The sequence below is a fragment of the Podarcis cretensis genome, assembly GCF_951804945.1.
Source record: "Podarcis cretensis genome assembly, chromosome: Z".
NCBI classification, from domain to species: domain Eukaryota; kingdom Metazoa; phylum Chordata; class Lepidosauria; order Squamata; family Lacertidae; genus Podarcis; species Podarcis cretensis.
Window position 1 is genome coordinate 20,886,455 of NC_137184.1, and position 26,149 is coordinate 20,912,603.

At 46.0% G+C, this 26,149-nt stretch overlaps 1 protein-coding gene across 2 annotated transcripts in view; it reads right to left on the minus strand.

Annotated features, from left to right (window-relative positions):
* Positions 1-3,818: 3,818 nt before the first annotated feature.
* LOC307207519 (uncharacterized protein) overlaps positions 3,819-26,149 on the minus strand; it is a 28,860-nt gene continuing 6,529 nt past the window's right edge. Inside the window, exons 6-8 of one of the 2 annotated variants that reach the window (XM_079961504.1) lie at positions 20,944-21,049; positions 6,339-6,393; positions 3,819-5,333 (exon numbers count right to left, since the gene is read on the minus strand). In XM_079961504.1, coding sequence (XP_079817630.1) covers positions 5,110-5,333; positions 6,339-6,393; positions 20,944-21,049 — 385 coding nt within the window. In that variant the 3' untranslated portion in view covers positions 3,819-5,109. Of the gene's footprint in view, positions 5,334-6,338; positions 6,394-17,933; positions 18,122-20,943; positions 21,050-26,149 lie in introns of those variants that run through there. The other variant, XM_079961505.1, reaches the window with a different exon arrangement.

The window sequence follows — 26,149 nt, forward strand, 5'->3', positions numbered from 1 at the left end:
GTTGACAATTGGGCTTAGTTTGTTATGTGAAGAGTATACCGTGTGTTGGAGCAGGAATTCCTCATCTGCATTTGTAGCAACTGGTGGGAGAAGTGTATCTGTACTATTTCTGCCTGGACATTCACTACATGTTGTTCTGGTGACTCAACAGTCTTTTGTGCTTGCAGAAATTTTAAGGGTGCACATCAGGTAGAAATTCTTAGCTGCGTTTGCAGAAGCTGCGTCTGTAAAATGTTCGTCTTGACATTCACATGTTGCCATGGTGAAGGAACATTGTGTACTTTGTGGATGCATCAGGCATAAATTGTTGGGTATGTACACAGCAACAGTTGGGGGGGGGGGGAGAGCTGCACCTGTATAATTTCTGTCTGGACACATCACTGTGGTGAGGGAATGCTGTGGATGCATCAGACATAATTTCTGACATGTACACAGCACATTATTTTCAGGAACTGGATCTGTAGAATTGCAGGACTTCTGTGGGGAAGTATTCTGACTCATCTCCTTATTTTTAACTAAATGGACAAATGTTGAAGGTTGTGGAGGCAAGCACCCCACCCCACCCTTATTCCAAATTGCCCTCCTCCAGGAATTGGTGGGCAGCCTTGTGCAGCAGGGAGGATCCTGTAATCATGTGGGCAATTTAGAACCCTGAGTTTGTTCAGGGTTTTGCATCGTGCAGCCAGCCTATTGATGCAAGTAGAGCCAGATTAAATACCCCGCAGCCTTTGCCACCTAATGAAGCTGAATGCTGGAAGATTCATGACAGAGGAAAGAAAAGTCCTTCACACAGTGCCTTGTTAAACTATGGAACTCACTCCCACAGGAGGCAGTGATGGCCATCAACCTAGATGGCTTTAAAAGAGTATTGGACAAATTCATGAAGGATCACAAGACTATGAAAGACTGCTAGGCATGATTCTTATGCTCTGGCTTAAGTCAAAGGCAATAATGCTTCTGAATACCAGTTTGTTGGGAACTGCATTAGGGGAGAGAGCTCTTGCATCCATGCCCCCCCCCCCATGCATTAATTTTAAAATATGGGGTAGACAAATTCACTGCTATCCAGAAACATTCTCAAACTGTGGAGGCAGAAGATTGGCATATGGCAAATAGCGCTTTGTAGTCCTCTCAATGAATTTGTCTAATCCTCTTTTAAAGCCACCCAAGTTGGTATCCATCACTGCCTCCTGTGAGATGGAGTTCCAGAGTTTAACGATGTGCTGCATGGAAAAGTCCTTTCTTTTACCTGCCCTGAATCTTCCACTGCTTAGCTTCCTGGGATGCCCACGAGTTCTAGGGTTATGTCAGAGAGAAACACTTCTCTATCCCCTTTCTCTAGAAGGTGCATGATTTTACAAACTTCTACCATGTCTCGTCTTATTCATCTTTTCCCTTTAAGCAAAAAGTCCCAAATGTTGCAACCTTTCCTCACAGGGGAGGGGGGTCGTTCCACCCCCCTGATGCTTTTGTTTGCCCTTTCCTGAACCTTTCCAATTTTACAGTAACTCTTTTGTGGTTGAGACTACAACAGGACAACAGCACTGTAAGGTTGGAAGAGCCCCTGGTGCTGTTGCCCATGGAGAGACTTTCTCTCCTTCATGCCTCCCCTGGAACATTTTGTGTGTTCCAACAGTGCAACACCCTTATGACTGGAGTCGCTTCAGCTAGAGCCCTTGCAGCTGACCCTGCCCTTTTGTCTCACTTCTCTTGGTTTAAGAGAGAAATGTAAAGGATTTGCTGGTGTGACAATCCTGAAATTTAATGACTTGTGCAAGTTTCTCATGTTAAGCAGTTCCACATTTTAGCATATGCTAAAAGAAAGAAATGCTGCAAAGTCCTCTTGGTGTGGCAGCATTGCAGGATGGCAAAGGCTTCACTGGGGCCCCAGTGAGGGAACTTGAACTTCAGTGCCCTTCCTGATGGGCGGTGGAGGCATAAGCCCCAGCTGCCTATCAGGAAGAGGATCCTAGCCTGCTCCTGGCTTTGGCTAATGGGGATGCAGGCTGGGGACATGGGCTGTACCAGGGGGCAGAACTGACGGAGCAGGTAGGCTTCCCTCGGATCCGCCCCTTGCCCATTTAAGCAGCCTGCACCCGGGGCACTAGCTGTTCATTCCTACGCTGGGTTTCCCTGCCCACCCACCCTTGGTTTACAATGATAGTCGATGACTTTGCTGTGGTCGCTGTTCTTCATGGAGCTGGGTAGGAATTTGCCCACCGGGCTAATTGGCTCTTACCCGGTGGTTTTCCCCACCTCGTCGCAATCGTCACAACTGCTTGGGCATTGGGGCAATCCTTTGTCTTGGATGGAGGCAAGGTTGTAGTCTCTGCCTGCCCCTCCAAATGCTAAGGTATCCCGTTAAAGGGATCGGGGGGAGTGGCCACATCCACATGCCCTGGGGGCCAAGGTCAAAGGGACTCTCCCAGACAGCGGTCCCTGCAGAGGTCACCCTATTTGATGTAAGTTTTAGAAACCCCCACCTGGATTGCAAAGAGGGTAAGGATTTGCTGAAATAACTATTTGAACTGGAATACAAAAAAAGGGAGGTGTGAGGAAGTCATGAAAATAAGTAAATGAATTGTAAGATATAGAAAGAGGGACTTATTTTTAACTGTTTTTATTCTTTTTGTAATCTGTATTTTTTGTTTTTTCTTTTTATTTTTTCTGTATCTTTTTTCTTATTGAAATCTTAATAAATATTATTTTAAAAAAATATAGAAACCCCCACCTGGATTGACCAGGCGTCACTTCCAGTGGGCGGGCCGGAAGTACTGTATTTAGATTGCCCCATGCCCAAGCCAAACCTCTTTCATCTGTATTCAATAAAGCTGTGGCCTTTTTTTAACCCAAAACCAGTCCTACTGGTCTCTTATTTATATGGACTGGGGTATGGGGACCCCGATGCCTGGTCCTGCAAGTGGTTTCTGTGTACTGCGTTTAAGTACTTATGTCAATGGCATTTCAAACGTCAGTTCTGAAACCAAAGAATTTAAATCTGCATCCATCAGTTGAACCAAAAGAATTAAAAAAGACTGGAAGGAATGCAAAAATCTATGATGAGCACTAATTAGCAGGAGCGAATGTACTTGAGTTTTGATTTGCCAGTATAAACTTTCTAATATATATGAAAATCACAGGTCCTTAATTTATTGAAAACAAAGCTTAGGATAAAATAAACCCACTAATTTGGAGAACCTCTGTTCTTCATGCCCAGATTGACACAAGAAGAGCCATATGAAATTCCCAAAAGGCTTTCCTAGTCTGTTATACAATTACAGTACTTGTAAATAAAAGTATTCCATTTCAATAGGAAGTTTGCTAGGCCTCATTAGCAAACCTAAACCACCATCCCCTTTGCATTTGCTCTCCTATGTTCCTGCTTTGGATGGTGCAAGGGCCAAATCCAGGAATGGCAGAAAGTAGGAGGACATTTAACACTGCCTAGAGACTACAGAGGGGCTTTGCTTTTGGGAAAGCGAACCATTAAGCAACCTCAAAAGGCAAACAGCAGACTTTATGGAAAGTGATTGTGCAACTAAAGCACAATCACTTTAAAACAAAGCAAAATGTTAGATTGTTTCCTATCACTGTTTTTGAGTGAAGGGAAGACTCTCCCTGCCACCCTTCCCCCCTCCCCCCCCCCCAAGTCTCAAACTTTGAAGTCTTGTGAAGAGCTCTGGGAGAAAACAAGCATCAGGTCACACTCTTTATAATAAAGGACATTTGCCCGAGATGTGCAGGTGGGACAGGTCACAGGAATCATTCAAACTTTTGGCCCAGGAGTTAAAAAGAGAAAACTTAATTACACAAACAAACACAATCTTAATGATATTTATTTTGCTTATTGCTACAAATTTATTGAGAAGTGACTCGGGAGGATTTGGCGGACAGTACACAGAAAAAAGCAGCTTTTTTTAAAGTGTTGTCTTTATACTCAGTATTGTAGCTACATACTGGCATCATTTCACACACAGGAATTAGAAATATAATTTCCCAAAGGAAACAAATTGCTTACATCGATATTTTCTCATTGTAGCAAGATGCTCTGCGCATATAACACCAATCCTAGCCCAACTGCACTGGCTACCAATAGGTTTCTGGGCCCCGTTTAAAGTGCTGGTTTTGATATTTACAGTATTATGCTTCTCAGAACCCCAGTACCCCAAGGGCCAGCCCTTCCCATATGAACCAACACCTGAAATTGTCATCTGAGGCCCTCCTTCTTGTGCTCCACCCATGGGAGCTCCTGAGGTTGGCAACATGAGAATAGGGCCTTCTCAATGTGACTCTTTCTTGTGGGATGCTCCTGGCAGACCTGGTGCCATTGTTATATATCTTCAGTGTTGGGCAAAATTTTTGCTTTCCAACCAGGCCTCTATCTGTGATCGTTTAAAGTGAGTGGGATGTTGTAATGTATTTCCCACCTGCCTGCCCCCAATTTTAGTTTGTGTATTTCAGGTTGTTGTTGTTTTGTGATTTCATTAGTAGTTCTGGGTTGCTGTGGCAAAGAAAAAGTGACTAATAAATTTAACAATGATGATGATAAATAATAATAAAAAAATCAGAGGTGAAACCAAAGAATTCATAACCAACATGAAAAAATACATAAGCAAAGAATACAACAGTATTCTGATAACAGTAGTCAGAAGAGGCAAGGGAACAGCCTCTTCAGTTCTGATTTTCACAAAAGTTAATAAATCCTAATGGGAGTACAAACCACCTCTGAGTCAAAATTTAACAAGAGTTAAATTATTGCAGTTTTGCAATACTGGATATCACGAGACTAGACAATTTGATAGGCAAAGGTTTACAGTGAGCTACAAGTTGCTAAGACTAGAAAAAATACTTGTATATAAAATAAACTTCTTTTGGATTATTTGTTTTTTGAAAAAACAAACAAACCATTGTGGCACAATTCCAGCTTTTTAGCTGCACAGGCTTTGGTATTCAGAAAAAGCAGAATAAACTCTCCCCTTACAGAAAACCGCAGAAAGGAGAAGCAAGAGCTCCACCAGCCTTTGGTGCTGAAAGCTACATCTAGGTAGCTTTCTCTATGAAATCTGCAACCAGGCTGGGGAGCAGGAGGGGAGGGCCTCTTTAGTTGTTTTACACATTTTCAAAGAAAGCCGGCTGATCCAGGAGCAACAGGGTAGGTGCGCCATCTACTTGGTATACTTGACCAAGGCACTCCTCAAGTGCCTCATCGCTGAAATGAACAGGAGGTATGATGTCAACAGAAGCCTCCAGGGGAATACTGCTGTCATATTCCATCTTGAAAGTTGGAGGCTCCCCGAACATGGGATTCACGTGGTTCTGAGTCAGAAGCAAGTCTGCGGAGAGGGAAAACACACCCACCAACATTACAACTAAGTGAGACTCCACATGTATAATCAAGGGGTGAACAAGCAACATCAAGGGATAGCCTGCATGTCCGAATGGATCACAGATGTAAGGCCACCAGAGTGGACTTTATTCCTTTTATTATTTTTATTATTTCATAAAATTTATATGTTGCTTTTGTAAAAAAACTGAACAAACTAACCTCAAAGCGGTTTGCAAAAAAGAATTCCATGCTGTCTGAACTATAATCCTTTTCTTTTCTTCAGTTATTTATTTATTTATTTATTGTTAGCACATGACCAAGCAAACATGGAGCATACCCAGCATAAAAATAAATAAAGAGATGCAGTTGCACATAGCCAAGATTTTAAGATGAGTCTATATAGCCCAGCTATTACAAAGAGTAACTACTGGGAGGAGTACTTATGTGACTCTCCCTATTTATATAAAATAAAATAAAATAAAATAAAATAAAATAAAATAAAATAAAATAAAATAAAATAAAATAAAATAAAATAAAATAAAATAAAATGTCCACATCAAAACTGTCTAGTTTGGCTTCTCCCCAGACTACACATCTATGAGCTCATTCTCCCCACCACTTTCCCCTGGGAAAACCCGCTCTTTACCACTGGATCGGAACAAATGTCAGTCAGGTTTCCTGTGGACTGATGTCTGCTCAGGTTCAGGGCTAAGGGTTTTCCCCGGGAAAGTGGCAGGGCGAACGGAAAACCTCTCTGACTCGTGCCCCGAAAGCTCAGGACAAGCGGAAAGTCTCTCAGACATGTGCTTGGTAGGCATGGCACAAGCAAACTGTGGGCAAGCCCTATGCCTGACCGCTCCATAACCAGTCCATAACCCTTCCTACACCAGGTGTATGTGTGTGTGTGGGGGGGGGGGTCATCTCCCTGCACTGCCACCGCCACCATGTTGATCGACATCTGGGAATAAATAAGCTTTCTACCAAAGCAGTTCATCTATTTCCAATAGCTCACCATTCATTAGTGCCTCCTGCTCATTCATCCCAGTCGCAACAGTTTCCCCTGTCATCTAGGTGAAAGCAAACATACAAGGAAACTATTAAGGACGAGTATTTACTTATATTCCGTTATTCATTAAAAAGAAATCAGAGTGGTTTACAAGAATTGTATATAAAGCCCATACAATAAAGATTATGCAAAAATTTAAAATCAGGAATCAACAAACTATTATGGAAAGTTGTATTCTTAACTGCCTATATAATAAGAATAGAAACATCTTGAGCAGGTACTTAAGCTGGCACAGAAGCCTGCTGAATCTCTACTGGCAGGGTGTTCCACAGCACTGGGCCAATGACATGAAAGGCTTGGTTTTTCATTGTTGTCAAAGAAGCCTCACCAACTTGGGGAATGAACAACAACGCTCCTGCAGGTGATCTCAGTGAATGAGCTGGGATATTAGGGTTTAGGCAGTTCCTGAAGTACCCAGTACCTAAGCAGCTCAGGACCTTGTAAATTAACTCAAGAACCATAAATCTGGCTCAGTAGTAGATGAGCAGCCAGGGCAGATGCTTAAAAACCTATCTGAATGTGAGGTGACAGTTGCTTAACTTTGTCTGGTTTGCAAAGTATTTATAATAAAACACACAGCTTGTGCATAGTTCATTTGATCAGGAATCAATAAATCTCTGAATATTGTTTACTAATCTACCGAAAAAGGTCTACACTTCTTTACTCTAACATGCCGTATTTTCCGCTCTATAGGACACACTTTCCCCCCTCCAAAAATTAAGGGGAAATGTGTGTGCGTCCTATGGAGGGAATGCAGGTTCCTTAGCTTCAGCGATAGCAACGCAAAGCCTCCGAAGCGCAGAGGGAGCGCTCCCTCCGCACTCTGGAGGCTACGCGTTGCTTTCGCTGAAGCCTGGAGAGCGAGAGGGGTCGGTGAGCACCGACCCCTCTCGCTCTCCAGGCTTCAGGGATAGCCGCCTGAAGTCTTTGGAGCGCAGCGGGAACTCGTGCTGTGCTCTGAAGGCTTCGGGTTCCTTTTGCTGAAGCCGGGAGAGCAAGACTCTCCTGGCTTCAGCAGAGAGGGAGAGCTGCGCAGCGGCCCTTCAGCGAAGCGGGAGGAGAAATGGAAGGGGCTCCGTTACGCTAAGACTAGACCATGTCATTACAGAGGGGGCAGGTTTAGTCGTTCTCTGAGGACTATTCCTGGCTCCGGGTCTGGTCCTGACCGGATGGATACTAGAATCAGCAAGGGATACCCACATGACCTGAAGGTGCTGCTGTGCAATGCCAGGTCAATGATTCATAAGACCACTGCCATCCATGACTTGATCATGGATGGAGGACTTGACCTGGCATGTGTAACAGAGACTTGGTTGGATGAAGCAGATGGGCCTGTCCTTGCCGCTGCTTGTCCACCAGGTTTCTCTTACGCACAGCAACCCAGGTCATGTGGGCGGGGAGGGGGGGTTGCAGTGATTTTTAGGAAGTCATTAGTTTGCACCAGGCATCTTATTGGGAAGACCCAGTTTACCGAGTGCATGTTCTGGAAGTTGGGCGATAGGGGCAGTACAGGATTCCTTTTGGTGTACCGAACTCCCCGCTGTCAGCATCGCCCTTGAGCCAGTGTCACCAACTGGACTCATGCACTTCAACCCCGACTGGGCTAGGTGAGCTGGGTAGCACTTCCAGAGACCACCAGGTCAAAGTGCTGTGGACTCACAGCTTAGAGTTGTGAGCACCGGATTCACTTCCACAATACAGTCGTCGCACAGCAGAGTATAGCAGAGTCTGGCAGTGTATACACGTTGAGAGTAGCTCTGTAGGATATCTTCTTTTATTCTATAACTACAACTATAATACAAAACTATATACAGAGCTAAATAGGTCTAAGCATAAATGAATGCTGCACTGAGTGTCTGCAGCTGCTCTTAGCAGCAACCTTATCTCTACACACGATCTCTAACACTCAGTCTCTCTCTCTCTCCGACACACTGACTGACTGACTGACTGACTGACTGACTTGGTGCAGGAGCTGAATAAGTAGAAATCAGAACACTGCTCCTCCTCTCTGGAGAATCAGCAGACTCGTCAGGAGATTCTTGGATATGGGAGGGGTGAAATCTCCTCACCCGCTGCACCAAGGATTCCCTGCCCGAACTGCTTCAGGTCGTGGCGGATGTTCTCCTGGAGACACCTAGCTTGGTCGTCCTAGGGGATTTTAACATCCATGCCGACACGACCTTACAAGGGGCCGCTCGGGACTTTGTGGAAAGCATGGCCTCCATGGGGCTGTCCCTGAATAAGTCTGGCCCAACCCATAGCCGCGGACATGCCTTGGACCTGGTGTTTACCTCTATGGATGTTGGTGATCTGACACTAAGTAAAAGTGAAATGAAAGAAGTGCCATGGTCAGATCACTTCCTGGTGCAACTGGACTTCTCTGTGACCCATCCCCTCGGCAGGGAGGTGGGACCAATTCGGATGGTCCGCCCCCACCACTTAATGGATCCAAATGGCTTCCAGAGAGTGGTAGGGGATGCTTTATCCCATGTTGATGGCCTTTCAGCTGATTCCCTGGTGGCCCGTGGAATGTGGAGTTAACCAGGGCTATTGACTGTTTGGCTCCGAAGTGCCCTCTCCGATTGCATGGAGCCTGGACAGCCCTGTGGTTTTCCACGGATCTGAGGGCAATGAAACAATCGTTGAGACGGCTAGAGTGCCGGTGGCGGATAACTCATTCCAAATCTGACCGGACACAGGTTAGAGCTCAACGTCGAACCTACCAAGTGGCGATAGCGATGGCGAAGAAGAATTTCTTCACCGCCTCTATTGCATCTGCAGAAAAAAGGCAGCAGGAGACTTTTTCAGGTGGTTCACAATTTAGCGGAACCACCTGCAACATCGGGGCCCAGTACGGGCCACATGTTCTCCTGCAATGATTTTGCAAAGTTTTTTGCAGATAAAATCGCTCAGATTTGGGAAGAAGTAGACTCCACCGTGGGAGCAGTGCCGGGGCGGGAGAGTGCTAGAGTTCTGTCTAGTCAAGTCGAGTGGGATCAATTCCAATCTGTTACCTCCGAGGATGTGGACAGGCTGCTTGGACGAGTGAAACCAACCACCTGTGGGATGTAAACACAGGAGCAGTCAATGACAACATTCCTAGAGTGTACATGTTAGAACATGGGGAGGGATGTCTGTCCAGCAAGCAGGTAAACTTCCTGGGGACGGACTTCCTCCGCATGTGACCAGAGGTGGGTGTGGCCTCACCTGTGCAGGTAATGATAAAAGCACAGGGCAGGCAGCCACTCTCTCTCTTCTCTCTGCCATCTTCCTTCGATGAGGAACATCTAAGGATGCCCTCTTGGCTCTCAGCCAAGAGAGGACAGTACTATCTTCCTATAAGATCGTTTCTAAATGTATGTAACCTTTTTAAGCCTGCCTACCTTCTGGGATCATATTGTGAACAGAACGTGAGTAAACTCTTTTATACTTTTATAAAGACTGTGTCGTGTCTTGCATTTTAAGAGGGAACAAAGGGGAAATTACCAGAGTAATTATTATAGAGGTTCTAGCGAACCTGTGCACACGTTACCGTTGCGAACTTAAAGGGGAATGTCTATAAACTCTGCTGATATTTTGGGAACTTGTTAGCACAAGTTGGATAAGGATATAATTAGTCAATATATCCTCTCCTGCACCCCAGAACATTCCCACACCACCTGTCTCCTGGATCCTTGCCCATCCTGGCTTATAAAAGCTAGCCGGGAAGGACTGGGCGATGGGCTTCGCGGGGTGGTGAATGCTTCCCTCCGTGAGGGAGCCTTCCCAGACCCACTGAAAGAGGCGGTTATTAAAGCGCTTCTTAAAAAACCATCTTTAGATGCGGCCACGATGGCCAACTATCGCCCAGTCTCAAATCTTCCATTCTTGGGCAAGGTGAGTGAGCGAGCGGTTGCCGAACAACTCCAGGCACGCCTGGAAGAAGCGGACCATTTGGATCCCTTCCAGTCGGGATTCAGGCCTCATCATGGGACTGAAACTGCCTTGGTCGCACTGGTTGATGATCTCCGGCGGGCTAGGGACAAAGGTGAGAGCTGTTTCCTAGTTCTGCTGGATCTCTCAGCGGCGTTTGATACCATCGACCATAACATCCTTCTGGACCGTCTTGAGGGGCTGGGAGCTGGGGGCACTGTCATACAGTGGGTCCACTCCTTCCTCCTGGGCCGTGTTCAGAAAGTGGTGGTGGGGGATGAGTGTTCAGACCCCTGGGTTCTCACTTGTGGGGTGCCTCAGGGTTCTATCCTCTCCCCCATGCTTTTCAACATTTACATGCAGCTGCTGGGAGAGATCATCAGGAGGTTTGGGCTGGGTGTTCATCAGTATGCGGATGATACCCAGCTCTACCTCTCTTTTAAATCAGAACCAGTGAAGGCGGTGAAGGTCCTGTGTGAGTGTCTGGAGGTGGTTGGAGGATGGATGGCGGCTAACAGATTGAGGTTGAATCCTGACAAGACAGAAGTACTGTTTTTGGGGGACAGGAGGCGGGCAGGTGTGGAGGATTCCCTGGTCCTGAATGGGGTAACTGTGCCCCTGAAGGACCAGGTGCGCAGCCTGGGAGTCATTTTGGACTCACAGCTGTCCATGGAGGCACAGGTCAAATCTGTGTCCAGGGCAGCTGTTTACCAGCTCCATCTGGTACGTAGGCTGAGACCCTATCTGCCTGCGGACTGTCTCGCCAGAGTGGTGCATGCTCTGGTTATCTCCTGCTTGACCTACTGCAATGCACTCTATGTGGGGCTACCTTTGAAGGTGACTCGGAAACTACAACTAATCCAGAATGCGGCCGCCGAGACCATATAACACTGGTCTTGAAAGACCTACATTGGCTCCCAGTACGTTTCCGAGCACAATTCAAAGTGTTGGTGCTGACCTTTAAAGCCCTAAACGGCCTCGGTCCAGTATACCTGAAGGAGCGTCTCCACCCCCATCATTCTGCCCGGACGCTAAGGTCCAGCGCCGAGGGCCTTCTGGTGGTTCTCTCATTGCGAGAAGCAAAGCTACAGGGAACCAGGCAGAGGGCCTTCTTGGTAGTGGCGCCCGCCCTGTGGAATGCCCTTCCAGCAGATGTCAAAGCGATAAACAACTACCTGACATTCAGAAGACATCTTAAGGCAGCCCTGTTCAGGGAAGTTTTTAACGTGTGATTTTACTGTATTTTTGGTTTCTATGGAAGCCGCCCAGAGTGGCTGGGCAGGCCCAGGCAGATGGGCGGGGTATAAATAATAAATTATTATTATTATTATTATTATTATTATTATTATTATTATTGGGCGCTGAGCAGAGAGGGGGAGATTTTTTTTTTCTTGTTCTCCCCCTCTAAAACAAGGTGCGTCCTATGGTTCGGTGCGTCCTATAGAGTGAAAAATACGGCATTTCATCTGTTTAGTCCTAGAGGCTAAATTCATGCATGTCATTTCCTCATGTTTTGCCACTGACACTCTGCTTAGGCTCTAGAATTTCACCTGGGGCACTGTTGCGGCTGCCCCCAGATGTGTACCAGTAAATCCCAGTACATGTTTGATATGTTCTATGTGTGTCAGCTAAAACATTAAGGCATCTAAAGTAACTTTTTTTGGGGGGGGTCCTGTTACCCTGCTAATTCTGCTCTGCTTAGCTGCAGTGTATACACATTTTAAATAAATAATTAAAAAAAGCACTGAGAGCCAGCCTTGGGTGCCAAGCGGCAATCGGACTGGATCTAAGGGAATTTCAGATTTCAATTTTTTTTTGTTATTATTCTAATAATCACCTTCCAGTATTTTTGTGCAGAATTATAGGTTCACTGCATATAGTAATGTGTCCTGTTCTTCTTTTTGCACCTCCAGTGTAATTCTTAATATGACTCATTCACTGAGAGGCAGTGTGATGTAGTGGTTCAAGTGCTGGACCAGGGCCTTGGGTGACCGGGTTCAAATCCCCGTTCAGCCATAAAATTAATTGGGCGTGACCAGTCACTGTATGTCAGCCTAGGTTCTTGTGGGGATAAAATGAGAGAGCCTTGCAGGGAAAAGTGGGATATAGAGGAAATAATCAAATAAAGTAAAGGTAAAAGTAAAGGGATCCCTGACCATTAAGTCCAGTCGTGGCCAACTCTGGGGTTGTGGCGCTCATCTCGCTTTATTGGCTGAGGGAGCTGGTGTACAGCTTCCGGGTCATGTGGCCAGCATGACTAAGCTGCTTCTGGCGAACCAGAGCAGCACATGGAAACGCCGTTTACCTTCCCGCCGGAGTGGTACTTATTTATCTATTTGCACTGGCATGCTTTCGAACTGCTAGGTTGGCAGGAGCAGGAACCGAGCAACGGGAGCTAATAATCAAATACATTGCTCCAATTCGATCTCTCACCCTGAAACCATTTTATCTTACATTTGCATGAAAGCCAGGAGTCCAGGCTTGCAATCCTCCTGCCACCCAGCAGCCTGAAGTGCCCACATTCCCAAAACAAGACCAACCAAAGTGTCCCTGCTGCACTGCATTTTGCAAGAGAGGCTCCCCATCATCAGCCAGCCATTCTCCCTTTGGAAACCTAGACAGGCCATTCTTTCAGGAGGTCAGACTACACACCACACTTGTGAGCAACACTTACAGGGTTGATGTTGCTGGTAGACGCCACTGCGGCATTACAGTGGTACCTCGGGTTAAGAGCTTAATTCGTTCTGGAGGTCCGTTCTTAACCTGAAACTGTTCTTAACCTGAAGCACCACTTTAGCTAATGGGGCCTTCCGCTGCTGCCGCGCCGCTGGAGCACGATTTCTGTTCTCATCCTGAAGCAAAGTTCTTAACCCAAGGTAACATTTCTGGGTTAGCGGAGACTGTAACCTGAAGCGTATGTAACCTGAAGTGTATGTAACCCAAGGTACCACTGTACTACAAATAGCAAAACCCAAAATGTCTTCGAAAAGGAGTTTATTAAGAAATAAAAAGTGAACACGTTTTCTTCTGAGAAGGCAGGAAATATTGGGGAAGAGATATTCCCCACTGTCTATCTAAATACACAGAAGAGCTTTACCTCTGGCAGGCCCAGAAATGGAGGCGGGGGGGAAGCTAGGCAGGGGGAGAGAGAAAGGAGGAAAACTTCTCAAGGAGTCAAAGGCAGATGCTTGCAGTATAACACAGGAGGCTTTAAAGTACAGTGGTGCCTTGGGTTAAGTACTTAATTCGTTCCAGAGGTCTGTTCTTAACCTGAAATTGTTCTAACCTGAAGCACCACTTTAGCTAATGGGGCTTCCTGCTGCCGCCATGCCGCTGGAGCACGATTTCTGTTCTCATCCTGAAGCAAAGTTTTTAACCCGAGGTATTATTTCTGGGTTAGGGACGCAGGTGGCGCTGTGGGTTAATGCCTCAGCGCCTAGGACTTGCCGATCGAAAGGTCGGCGGTTCGAATCCCTGCGGCGGGGTGCGCTCCCGCTGCTCGGTCCCAGCGCCTGCCAACCTAGCAGTTCGAAAGCACCTCCGGGTGCAAGTAGATAAATAGGGACCGCTTACCAGCGGGAAGGTAAACAGCGTTTCCGTGTGCAGCTCTGGCTCGCCAGAGCAGCGATGTCGCGCTGGCCACGTGACCCGGAAGTGTCTCCGGACAGCACTGGCCCCTGGCCTCTTAAGTGAGATGGGCGCACAACCCCAGAGTCTGTCAAGACTGGCCCGTACGGGCAGGGGTACCTTTACCTTTACCTATTATTTCTGGGTTAGTGGAGTCTGTAACCTGAAGCGTATGTAACCTGAAGTGTCTGTAACCCGAGGTACCACTGTACTGGACCCCTAACTAATATTGAAGGGAAGTTAGACAGAGTTTAGGAAAACAGGACATAAAGTGGATGTACTTAAGGGTGAACTGTGGTGGGGGGAAATGCCTTGAAGTTATCAGGGATCATTCTTCATCCACTGAGCTCCTTTTCCCTGACCTAGGAGTAGACCCAGCCTCCCTGTTCTGTAATGGTCCATGACAGAATGTCCATCCCATGTGCAGGATGAAAGAACTTAACATTCCCCACCCAATCTGATTTGTAGAAAGAGGTACAGACGCTTCAAATGAAGAACCAATGTGATGGTCTGGATATTTTAAAAATCTGTTTGGGATAATATTTCTGACATGTTAGGATATCCTTATACCCTTGGAATCTAAAATAGTTCTGTTTGACCTATCTAAAGCATGCTATCCTGGAAAATGATCAATAATCAGTATTATGTCTTATAACTTCTACTAAGATTATGAAAACTAATAATAATAATGGGGGGCGGGCAGTACATCTCCTACAATATGTGGATGGATTGAAAAAATATGGAATATATTAGCAATTATTGAGTTAACTTATTATAAAAGAATATGTTAGAATCAGCCTAACAGGTTTCTGGAAATATTGGGGGGGGGTGTTAATGTTTTGGATTAATATGTTTAATGACAATGTTCAATCTGCTGTAATATTTTGAGTGAAGCCTCTCTGAAACTTACGCAGGGGTTACATTCTGGGGATCACGCCTAAAGCCAAAATCGTGTACAGTAAAAACCCAGTGGTGGTTGGATGCTATTTATCCTGGAACCTCTGGCTTTTAATTTTCATTTTTTATTGCTGTGCATTTAAATCACAGAACCAAAGAACTGTAGAGTTGGAAGGGACCAGCTGAATGTGCACAAGTTAAATGTGTGTAAGTCTCTGGCTTTGCTTTTTATCTTTATGAATAAAGAATAATTTCTGTCTTTATTGAATCTAAACTTTTTAATCTAAACTTTTTTTTTTTTAAAGGTTTGGACTCATTAGGAGACCCCTAAAAAAATGCTGTCCTATTTGCTTCTAAGCGAAGCCAGGGAGCTCAAACAGCAGATGAGCTTGTCTCAAAATTTGCACAGAGCTGATACCACAAACTGGTAACGCATATGAGTAGGTGAAGGGGCCTCGGCCAGGAATACTGCACTTGAGCTGCTGCCAATGGCAACAAAATTCACCAGAAGGTTCATCTAATCTCCCAGCCTATCAGATATGCTCACGAGAAAGGCAATTGCTAAAGCAACTCAAGGCCAGTCAAAAGAATCACCACATCACCCGCCCGCCCCCGCCCCCTCATAATCAGTCTAGCTTGGTAAGCATCCTTAAGCCACTCAGCAATCTGAAGAAAACTATTTGGTGCCACTTAAAGGCTAAAGAGAAAATCAGAAGTTTGTAGCTACCATGATAGGTTTTCTGTACCTATGGCTAATCCCTGGAGTAGTTCCCTCTCTAAGGTGGGAGGAAAACCACCACACAGGATCCCCTTCCTCCATTACAGGAGAGTGACATTTTCTTGGGCAGAGGTGGTGGGCAGGTTGGTGGGGGAGAATCTATTGAAAGTTGGGGGCTGGGGAGTAGCTTTTTGGACTTTTCATAATCCTTGAGAAGCATTCAGGTATAGGAGGGCCTTCTCCTCACACGCACGCTGATTGCAATTCTTTCAGAAATGGAGGTTTTCTGTCCGGATGAAATCAAGGTTTTAAAGCACTTTGAAGCAGCTCAACTCCTGTGACTTCTTCAGAAAACTGCCTTTGGGGAGGGGGTGGGGAAGAACCCCAACCACAGTGGTGCCTCGCAAGACGAAAAGAATCCGTTCCGCGAGTCTCTTCGTCTTGCGGTTTTTTCGTCTTGCAAAGGAACCCTATTAGCGGCTTAGCGGATTAGCGCTATTAGCGCCTTAGCGGCTATTAGCAGCAAAACGGCAATTAGCGGTTTAGCGGCTTAGAAAAAGGGGGGGGGAGCGAAAAAAATCACAAGACTCGCAAGACGTTTTCGTCTTGCGAAGCAAGCCCATAGGGAAATTCGTCTTGCGAAGCGCCTCGAAAAACGGAAAACCCTTTCGTCTAGCGGGTTTTTCGTCTTGCGAGGCATTCGTCTTGCGGGGCACCACTGCATTCTGTTCAAATGACAGTTATCTGGGTTTTAGAGATGGGCAGGTCAGACTATCTCTGTTTTTCAGGTACTTAGCTACATGCCTGTTTTGCTCCTTTCTTCTGGCAGATATGGAATATCTTTTTTAAAACAGAAAATGTGGCCTTCCATCCCTGTTTAAGTTCCTTCTTTGGAAGCTGTGAGAATTAAGGCAGAGCTGCGTAGAGCAGGCAGGTCCTATAGAAACTCCAGAAAAAGACTGCATTTGCCACATGCCCAAGTGCATGGGTAGGCAAACTAAGGTCCGGGTTCGGATTTGGCCCAATCACCTTCTCAGTCCTGTGGACGGTCTGGGAATCAGCATGTTTTTACATGAGTAGATTGTGTCCTTTTATTTCAAATGCATCCCTGGGTTATTTGTGGGGCCTGCCCATAGCTGTCAACTTACAGATTTGAAAATAAGGGACCAGCAGCCTCGAAAATAATGGATCAGCAGCCAAAATAAGGGATTTTGCTTAGCTTATACAGAAGTCTGGCACTGATAGAGCCATGCTGCTTTTGCTGCAACTGACTGTGTTTTGCAGGGGGTTGGACTAGATTATCCTAAGGGTCTACAACTCTGACTAAAGAAGAGTGGCAGACAAAACTGATGAACGACGTTGAGATGGCAAAGCTTACAGGCAGAATTAGAAACCAGGAAGAGGACCCCTTTAATAAAGAATGGGGAAAGTTTATAATTTAGTTGAAAAGCTATTGTAAAGAGTTACATACATTGGTAGGATTGGCAGAAAACTTGTAGTAAAAATTTGAACTATGGATGGACAAATGATTTATGAAAGGGATGCAGAGAGGGAAATCACTACAGTAAGATGCTGCACTGGTTGGAGGGTATGCTAAGCAGGACGTCGGGGCTGCCGTCGTCCTGGTGTGAGGCCTTCCATCGGCCCTTCCCCACCCAAGAGAGAGAGGGAGGGAGGGAGGGAGAGAGACTCTCGCCCACACCACCCGCCAGCCTGGCATGAGGCGGTTGCAGCGCCCACTGAAGCGGCGCCCTTCTGCATCCCTCCCCATGCCCTCCTCTTCCTCCTCCCTCAGGCAGTGCGGTGGAAGTCTCACAAGAGAGGGGCTGCCTGCCCGCCTGCCACCACCCGTCTCCTCACTATGCACCGATATGGAGACGCGGCAGCTCGTGCGCGTTCTCTCTCTCGTGGTGGAGGACCCCAAGCCGCAGCTTCCCTCCCGAGCCGGGTGAGCATGAAACCCGGTAAATTTAAGGGACATCATCAATAAGGGACAGCAGCGGGACACAGTGCTAGGATAAGGGAGTTTCCTGCCAAATAAGGGACGGTTGACAGCTATGGGCCTGCCTGGTGTTTTTACATGAGTAGAATGTGTCCTTTTATTTAAAATGCATCTCTTGGTTATTTGTGGGGTCTGCCTGGTGTTTTTACATAAGTAGAATGTGCGTTTTTATTTAAAATGCATCTTTCGGTTATTTGTGGGGCACAGGAATGTGTTCATTCCCCCCTCCCAAATATAGTCCGGCCCCCCACAAGGTCTGAGGGACAGTGGACCGGCCCCCTGCTGAAAAAGTTTGCTGACCCCTGCCCAAGAGCTTTCCCCTCACAATTACTATTCCTACTGTTCTATCTATCTGGCAAACCTGTTGGGATAGGGCCACTGAGTCCAGGTAATTTTGCTGCCCCAAAAGAGACAAAAAAAGTGACTGTGAACTCAGAGCCACCTCTCCCCATAGCACTGCCCCACATCTCTCTGCCAGTCAGTGAAAAAGCCTCTGCCGCTTATGTTTTCCAAAGTATAGTCTAGAGCTCCTGCAGAGTCCACATTCTGATCCTGAATCTCAGGGATAAAGGTCTGAAAGCACAAACCAAGAAAATAGACTTTTGATAAACTCAAGTAAGGTTCCCCCTGACAACCAATCAGGCAAGAGACTTTAAATAGGGGAACTAAAGATGACAAATACTATCTTTCTCCTGATTCTCACATAGAACATAAGAACATCAGAAGAGCCTGCTGGATTAAGCCAGTCCAGTCCAGCATCCTGTTCTCCCCAAGAAGAGGAGATAAGCAACTGGCTGGTAGTTACCGTATTTTTCGCTCTATAGGACACACCTGACCATAGGACGCACCTTGTTTAAGAGGGGAGAACATAAAAAAAAATTCTCCCTCTCTCTGCTCAGCGCCCCTTCAGCAAAGCGGCAGGAGAAATAGAGCCCCTTCCATTTTTCCTCCCACTTGGCTGAAAGAGCGCCGCGCAGCTCTCCCTCTCTGCTGAATCCGGGAGAGTCTTGCACTTCTGGCTTCAGCAAAAGGAACCCGAAGCCTCCGGCTATCCCTGAAGCCTTCGGAGCGCAGCGTGAGCTACCACTGCGCTCCGGAGGCTTCGGGTTCCTTTGCTGAAGCCGGGAGAGCACGACTCTCCTGGCTTCAGCGAAAGGAACCTGAAGCCTGCGGAGTGCAGCGGGAACTCGCGCTGCGCTCCAAAGGCTTCAGGCAGCTATCCCTGAAGCCTGAAGAGTGAGAGGGGTCGGTGCGCATCGACCCCTCTGGCTCTCCAGGCTTCAGCGAAAGCAACGGGAAGCCTCCGGAGCACGGAGGGAGCGCTCCCTCTGCGCTTCGGAGGCTTCGCGTTGCTATCGCTGAAGCCAAGGAGCCTGCATCCGCTCCATAGGACGCACACACATTTCCCCTTAATTTTTGGAGGGGGAAAAGTGCGTCCTATAGAGCGAAAAACACGGTACTTAGATTTTCCAAATCCAGGGAGGGTTTCTTGAGGTGTGGCTTTGTCACTGCCAGCCCCTCTCACAGGGAGGCATTAACCACATCCCTTGCCCAGACTGCTGTCCCCACCCTGCTAGTTTTTAACAGCAAAGAGGGGCAAGGGTACAAAGTGCAAGTTATCACCCTGACTGATCCAAGCACCTTGTCCACATCCTTGAGCCTTACTAACTGAAACTCATCCAACAGGTCTAGACACCCCATGAGATTGATCTGCTATAACAGTGGAGTCAAGATCACAGTGGATGCAAGCGATTTTATCCACAAAATGATTTGCAAACAAGTCATAGTGAGCTACCGTTAGTTACACCATCTCCTTTGGTTCAGATTGTAATGAGGCGCCATGCTACCAGGAAAAGCCCTGCCAGACGACATAGTGAGGATGCAATCGAGGCAGCAAAATATGCCCTCTTTGCTGCCTTCACTGCTGCTAGGTAGGCTTGATGATGAGCCCTCACCCGTGTTCAACTGCATTCAACCAGATCTTCCCTCCACTTGTGTTCAGGCTGCCTCACTTGTTTCCTCGTCCTAAGCTTTGGAGTATACCATGGAGCCAAGAGTATACCATGAAGTGGAAAAGGGTCCCAGGGGCAATTCTGTCAATTGTCATTTGGATGTTCGAGAGGTGGGCCAGGGCTTCAACAGGAGAGTCAGTCATATCAGCCAGAAAATCTCCCAGAGCCTTCTGGAAACTCATTGGGTCCATCAGCCTTTGAGGGTGGACCATTCATGCAGGACCCTCGCCTCAGAGGAGGGGGAAAGATGCTGACAGCCTAAACCTCAACAGGATCTGACCATGACAAGGGACTGATGTCAATGTCCCCCACCTTCAAATCACCCTCTTCCTGCCCAGTTGAGAATACAAGGCCCAGAATGTGGCCTGCCACAAGTGTTGGGCTGGTGACTTGTTGGGACAGCCCCATGATCATCGTGGCAGCCATGAGGTCCTGAGCCACTCCAGAGCCAGTCACCTCAGCATGGATGTTGAAGTTCACCAGAATCACCAGTCTGGGGGTCCTCAACACTGAGACCAGCTCTGTCAGCTCAGGCAGGGAGATTGCTTGGCAGCGAGGTGGGCAGTAAACCAGCAGAATCCCTAATCTGTTGTGATTGCCCAATGCCAGGGAACACACATTCTTGATCCCTGCCCCACTGGACAGAGACACTGGAGAGAGAGAGAGAATTTCTATAGATCACAGCAACACCCCCTTCCCTGACCCTCAAGTCTGCCCTGATGCTGCACCAAGTATCCGGGTAAGCACAACAGGGTGAGACCAACTCCACCCTGCTCACCCACCCAGGTCTCAATTATATCATGTAGACGAGCCTCCACATCCACAGTGGAACAATGGATGAGGATGGTCTCACTCCGAGCCAACTTTGCATTCAGCACCAGCAGCCACAGACCTGATGGCTGGCCGAAAAGATAAGTCCTCGAGTTCAAAGAGGAACTGGCACATGGCAGAGTCACCAACTGCCTGTGCCGTGTGCCTTTTACCCTGCCCACCCCAGCTCCTACATCATTCCTCCCCCTACCCTGAACCACTGTGATGGGGCTGCTGTTCCTAGATCCTCTCTCCCCAGGTATATTCCACAAAAAAACAATAAACATGCAAGACAAAAACAGTTCAAAACTATTTAAAACGTTTTAGACAATGGGTGTATTATAACAAAACTGAAACCAGCCAAGTACCCCAACCCAAAGATCTATTCAGCTGCCTCAGCTTTCAAATCTGCAGTTAGTCAGGACCTTGCCCTCCCCCAAGACTCACAACCGAGATGGCAGTACAATGGCAAACCACTTTTTAAAATCCACAAATGCTGTTTTCGTCCTTTGTTGCATGAATGAGTGCCGCTATTACAAATCTAGGAACTTGCCCACATGAAGATGAACTTACCTTAGAAAGTATTTCTGAGAGATCGTTTTGCTCCTTGTAACTCAGCTGCGTATCAATCGTCACAGTGTTTGATATTAATAAATTCAAGAAGTCTTGACCCTCCTCTCTATGAAGAAAAGGAGAAAGTCTAAAATTAAACAATAGGTAGAAGAAAAAAGGCAAGCGTTGCCACATTCATGGGAGAAGCCAAAGGAAAGAAGCAGCCTGATCAAAGAGCTGTTTCATGGTGGAATGAATTCCCTTAGAATGTGGTGGGCTCTCCTTTCTTGGAGGTTTTGGAACAGAGGTTGGATGGTCATCTGTCAGGGGTGCTTTAGCTGTGATTCCTGCATTTCAGGGGGTTAGACTGGATGAGCCTTGGGGGTCCCTTCCAACTCTGCACTTCTATGATCTTTTGATTCAGTGGCAGGAATGTGGAGTAGCAGGGTTGTTGTTGTTTTAAATAAAGTGCTTATGTCCCACCTTCCAATAGAAAACAAAAGAACACGGGTAGTTTGCCTTAAATCAAATTGGTCCATGCAGCTCAGTGTTGTCTACACTGACTGGAAGTGGCTCTCCAGAGTTTCAGACAGGAAATCTCTCTCAGCCTTACTTGGAGCCACCATTGGGGATTGAACTTGGGGACCTTCTGCATGCAAAGCCAATGCTCTACCAGTAGGCTATGGCCCTTTCCCAAACAGCCTTAACAATAAAAATAGGTGCAAAGGTTAGCTTTGATGGGTAGAGCCACAGCTCAGTGGTTGAGAACCTGCTTTGTAATATGTAGATCCATATGAACTTAGCTATGGGTCAGCAACAAAGCTGGGATTTTTGCCAAGAGGACTCAGCTTAAATGTGATCTCAGAAAGGCACTTCTTCATGTTTTCAGGCAGTCTCTCCCAACCTGTGCTGGCTGCTCTGCAGGGCACCACATTAAGGCAGGCTGCTCTTAAGCAAGCACACATACACAGCATCACTTAACCCTGGTTGAATTATGCCTTAACTGTGAAAAGATATTGAAGGGGCACTTGACTTCTGCTTTGTAAATTTAACACACAGGTGGAACAGTGGTATTGAAACCTGATGGGAGAGAAGAGGGGACTTGATCATGCAAGACCTTTAGCTTACTCACACTTCCATTTGTGCCATGATTTCCAGGCACAGGCCCCTTATTTGTAGGACTGGTCTGAGCGGTTTTCTTCTTGCCTCAGTGCTTTCCCTGAGAAAACCTGTTGCTTATCACTGAAGTGGAACAAACACCAATCCACAGAAAACCCAATTGATGTTTCTTCTTGTTCAGCAGCAAACACACCTACAAATCATGGACCTAGATATCATGGCATATACGAAAGTGTGGATGAGCCCTTGAAGTCAGCTCATCCCTGCATTAGATGATCACCCAAGGCCACTAATGAATCATTCTTTGGGAACCACTGGTCTGGCATTTCAAACTTTCCCTGGCAACTGCCCCCTTGGTTCCATAAACTCATCCCCAGAGCCCCCCAACCTACGTAAAGCATCGCTCAGAATACTGCTTTGCGTAACCCAATAAGGAAGCTAAAACTCAATAAAACTCAAAACAGGAACAATTAATTGCATATTTATTCAAAGTTCAATTGAAACTATTTAGTTTAATTCAACAAAATTGATGAATTTGATCCAGTGACACCAGTTTTTCAAGGTTTGAAAACTACTGACACCTCTAGTAACCACCTGCCTCTTAGCACCTGCCTAGGTAATCCCACCACCTACGAGGAGGGGATACCACCCACTTTGGAAACTTCTGGGCTAGCTGATTTACCAACTCAAGGAATCAGACTGGCCCCCATGAAACTAGGTGCACCTGTCAAGAGAAGTGATGAGCCGTGCTTGTTTTCCACGGACATGGGCCGTCAAGGTGTCAATCAGCTTCACAGAACCTCTCTTTTTTGCCTTGATCTTGGTCTTTTTTGCCTTGACATGGGCCGCCAAGGTGTTAAGCGGCTTCACAGAAGCTCTCTTTTTTGCCTTGGTCTGGGGTGGAGTGTCCACAGTCTGAAGTCTGCTATTGGCAGGAGTGTCTCCTGTTGCAGGCACTTGGGCCTCCCTAAGGGACATGCCACAGGCACAAGATGAGAATCCAGTGCCCTTGCTTCTTTTTCTTAGCATATAATATAGTCAAAGCAACACACCACCACTTCTATTTCATTTTATACAAAGCTAACTATAACCCTAAGCAAGCCACAACATAAATGCCATGCTAAGACCGCTGGCCCATTAACTTGATACCCCATGGAAAATCCACAGGCCTCCTAAAATGATTATCTCCAGCCCCTGTTGTGCCACAGCATCGACACTTTCCTGAGGCTTCTGAATGTAAACACCACATTGCTGGCTGCCAGGGGGTAACTTAATACTTTCAACAAGGAATTGAGCCTAGTGGCTATGACCAAATCTATGGAACTCACTGAAAGAAACAGATTAATTATGAGGAAGTGCTTCCATTCGCTGGCAGCCACTTGTTCATTCACACTGAATATCCCCCACATGTCTGTATTTTCAGTAACTTCAGCTCAGTAACTGGTTTCTCCATTCATGAACTCTGTACTAGTTTATACAAGTCAAATGGGCCTTAGAAAGCACTGCAAATAACAAGGCCAGTGGAAGTGATGGTATTCCAGCTGAACTATTTAAAATTTTAAAAGATGATGCTGTTAAGGTGCTACACTCAATATGCCAGCAAGTTTGGAAAACTCAGCAGTGGCCAGAGGATTGGAGAAGATCAGTCTACATCCCAATCCCAAAGAAGGGCAGTGCCAAAGAATGCTCCAACTACCGCACAATTGCACTCATTTCACGCGCTAGCAAGGTTATTCTACAAGGTAGGCTCAAGCAGTATGTGGACCGAGGACTCCCAGAAGTGCAAGCTGGATTTAGAAGAGGCACAGGAACCAGAGACCAAATTGCAAACATGCGCTGGATTATGGAAAAAGCTAGGGAGCACCAGAAAGACATCTACTTCTGCTTCATTGACTATGCAAAAGCCTTTGACTGTGTCGACCACAGCAAACTATGGCAAGTTCTTAAAGAAATGGGAGTGCCTGATCACCTCATCAGTCTGCTGAGAAATCTCTATGTGGAACAAGAAGCTGCAGTTAGAACTGGATATGGAACAACTGATTGGTTCAAAATTGGGAAAGGAGTACGACAAGGCTGTATATTATCTCCCTGCTTATTTAACTTATATGCAGAATTCATCATGCGAAAGGCTGGGCTGGATGAATCCCTAGCCGGAATTAAGATTGCTGGAAGAAATATCAACAACCTCAGATATGCAGGTGGCACAACCTTGATGGCAGAAAGTGAGGAGGAATTAAAGAAACTTTTATTGAGGGTGAAAGAGGAGAGCGCAAAATATGGTCTGAAGCTCAACATCAAAAAAATGAAGATCATGGCCACTGGGCCCATCACCTCCTGGCAAATAGAAGGGGAAGAAATGGAGGCAGTGAGAGATTTTACTTTCTTGTGCTGCATGATCACTGCAGATGGTGACAGCAGCCACGAAATTAAAAGACGCCTGCTTCTTGGGAGAAAAGCAATGACAAACCTAGACAGCATCTTATAAAGCAGAGATATCACCTTGCCAACAAAGGTCCGTATAGTTAAAGCTATGGTATTCCCAGTAGTGTTGTACGGAAGTGAGAGCTGGAACATAAAGAAGGCAATGGCAGAATCCGAGACCAGGGAGAAGAGTCGGTGGAAGAAGATTGGAAGAAATTTAAAGATTATCTACAGAAATATTGTAAAATTAAGGAATGTTAGAAAGATGTTGGAATGAAGTTACATGGCTTCAGCAGAAATGTCATAAAGAATTAAGTATAATAGATTGTAATTGGATTAGGAAAAAATAATGTTAGAATTTGTTAAGTTAAATGATAGGACAGAAGTTTGAGGAAGATGGAAAGGATTTGCTGAAACAAATAATCGAAGTGGAATACAAAAAAGGGAGGTGTGAGGAGGTCGTTGAAACAAGCAAAAGAAAGTTAATAACATTGAAAGTATTGGTTGTGTTTCTTTTTTCTTTTTTTTTTTAACTGTTTTTGTTTTATTTTTGTTATGTATATGTAATATTTTTGTTTTTGGGTTGTATTGTATGGTTTTGTTATGTTTAATTCTTTTTCTTTCTGTAACTTTCAAAACATTAATAAATATTATTTAAAAAAAAAACATAAAGAAGGCTGATCGCCGAAGAATTGATGCTTTTGAATTATGGTGCTTGGAGGAGACTCCTGAGAGTCCCATGGACTGCAAGAAGATCAAACCTATCCATTCTTGAGGAAATCAGCCCTGAGCGCTCACTGGAAGGACAGATCCTGAAGCTGAGACTCCAATACTTTGAGAAGAGAAGACTCCCTGGAAAAGACCCTGATGTTGGGAAAGATGGAGGGTACAAGGAGAAGGGGACGACAGAGGACGAGATGGTTGGACAGTGTTCTTGAAGCTACGAACATGAGTTTGACCAAACTGCGGGAGGCAGTGGAAGACAGGAGTGCCTGGCGTGCTCTGGTCCATGGGGTCACAAAGAGTCAGACACGACTATACAACAACAACAAGTGTAATCTTAGGAGGTTGGTACTTAACCTAGCACCAAAGCACAGGGTTCCATGCAGAGAGCCCCCTGATTCAGTACTCAGCATCTCCAGTTACAAGGATCTCCAACACAGGGGAAGACTCTGTTTAGGATCTTTCCAAGCTTTGTTCAAGCAAAACCCAGTCAGTTTTGTACTTACTCATTTCCTTGCACACTTTGCCAGCTCTACTAGCTTCTTTTAAAGAAGAAGTGACTAGAAAGTACAGTATTCTGCCAAAATAAAACACTCCACAACTTTCGTACTTAACATTAACAGAAAAACTGACAACCCATGTTTGAAAGAGTGAAACAGACAAGAAAATCAATACTTTTCAATCAACCTGGCATACTTCTCTTTACATATATGCACAGTGCTGCTTTTCTTTTAAAAAAATGTTTAGGGGTGCTCTCATTTTCCTACGCATAATGAAATACTGCCCCTCAATGAGGCCAAACTTAGATTCACAAAATGTTTAGGGGTGTGCGTCCCCCCAGAAAAAAAGCACTGCATATGCAACACTGACAGAATGTGGTTTAGGGCCTCCGAGAACACACAGCAACTTATGGAATGATGCCTTCGTTTAAAAGCTAAAATGACTGTAAAGTTAAATGTAATTA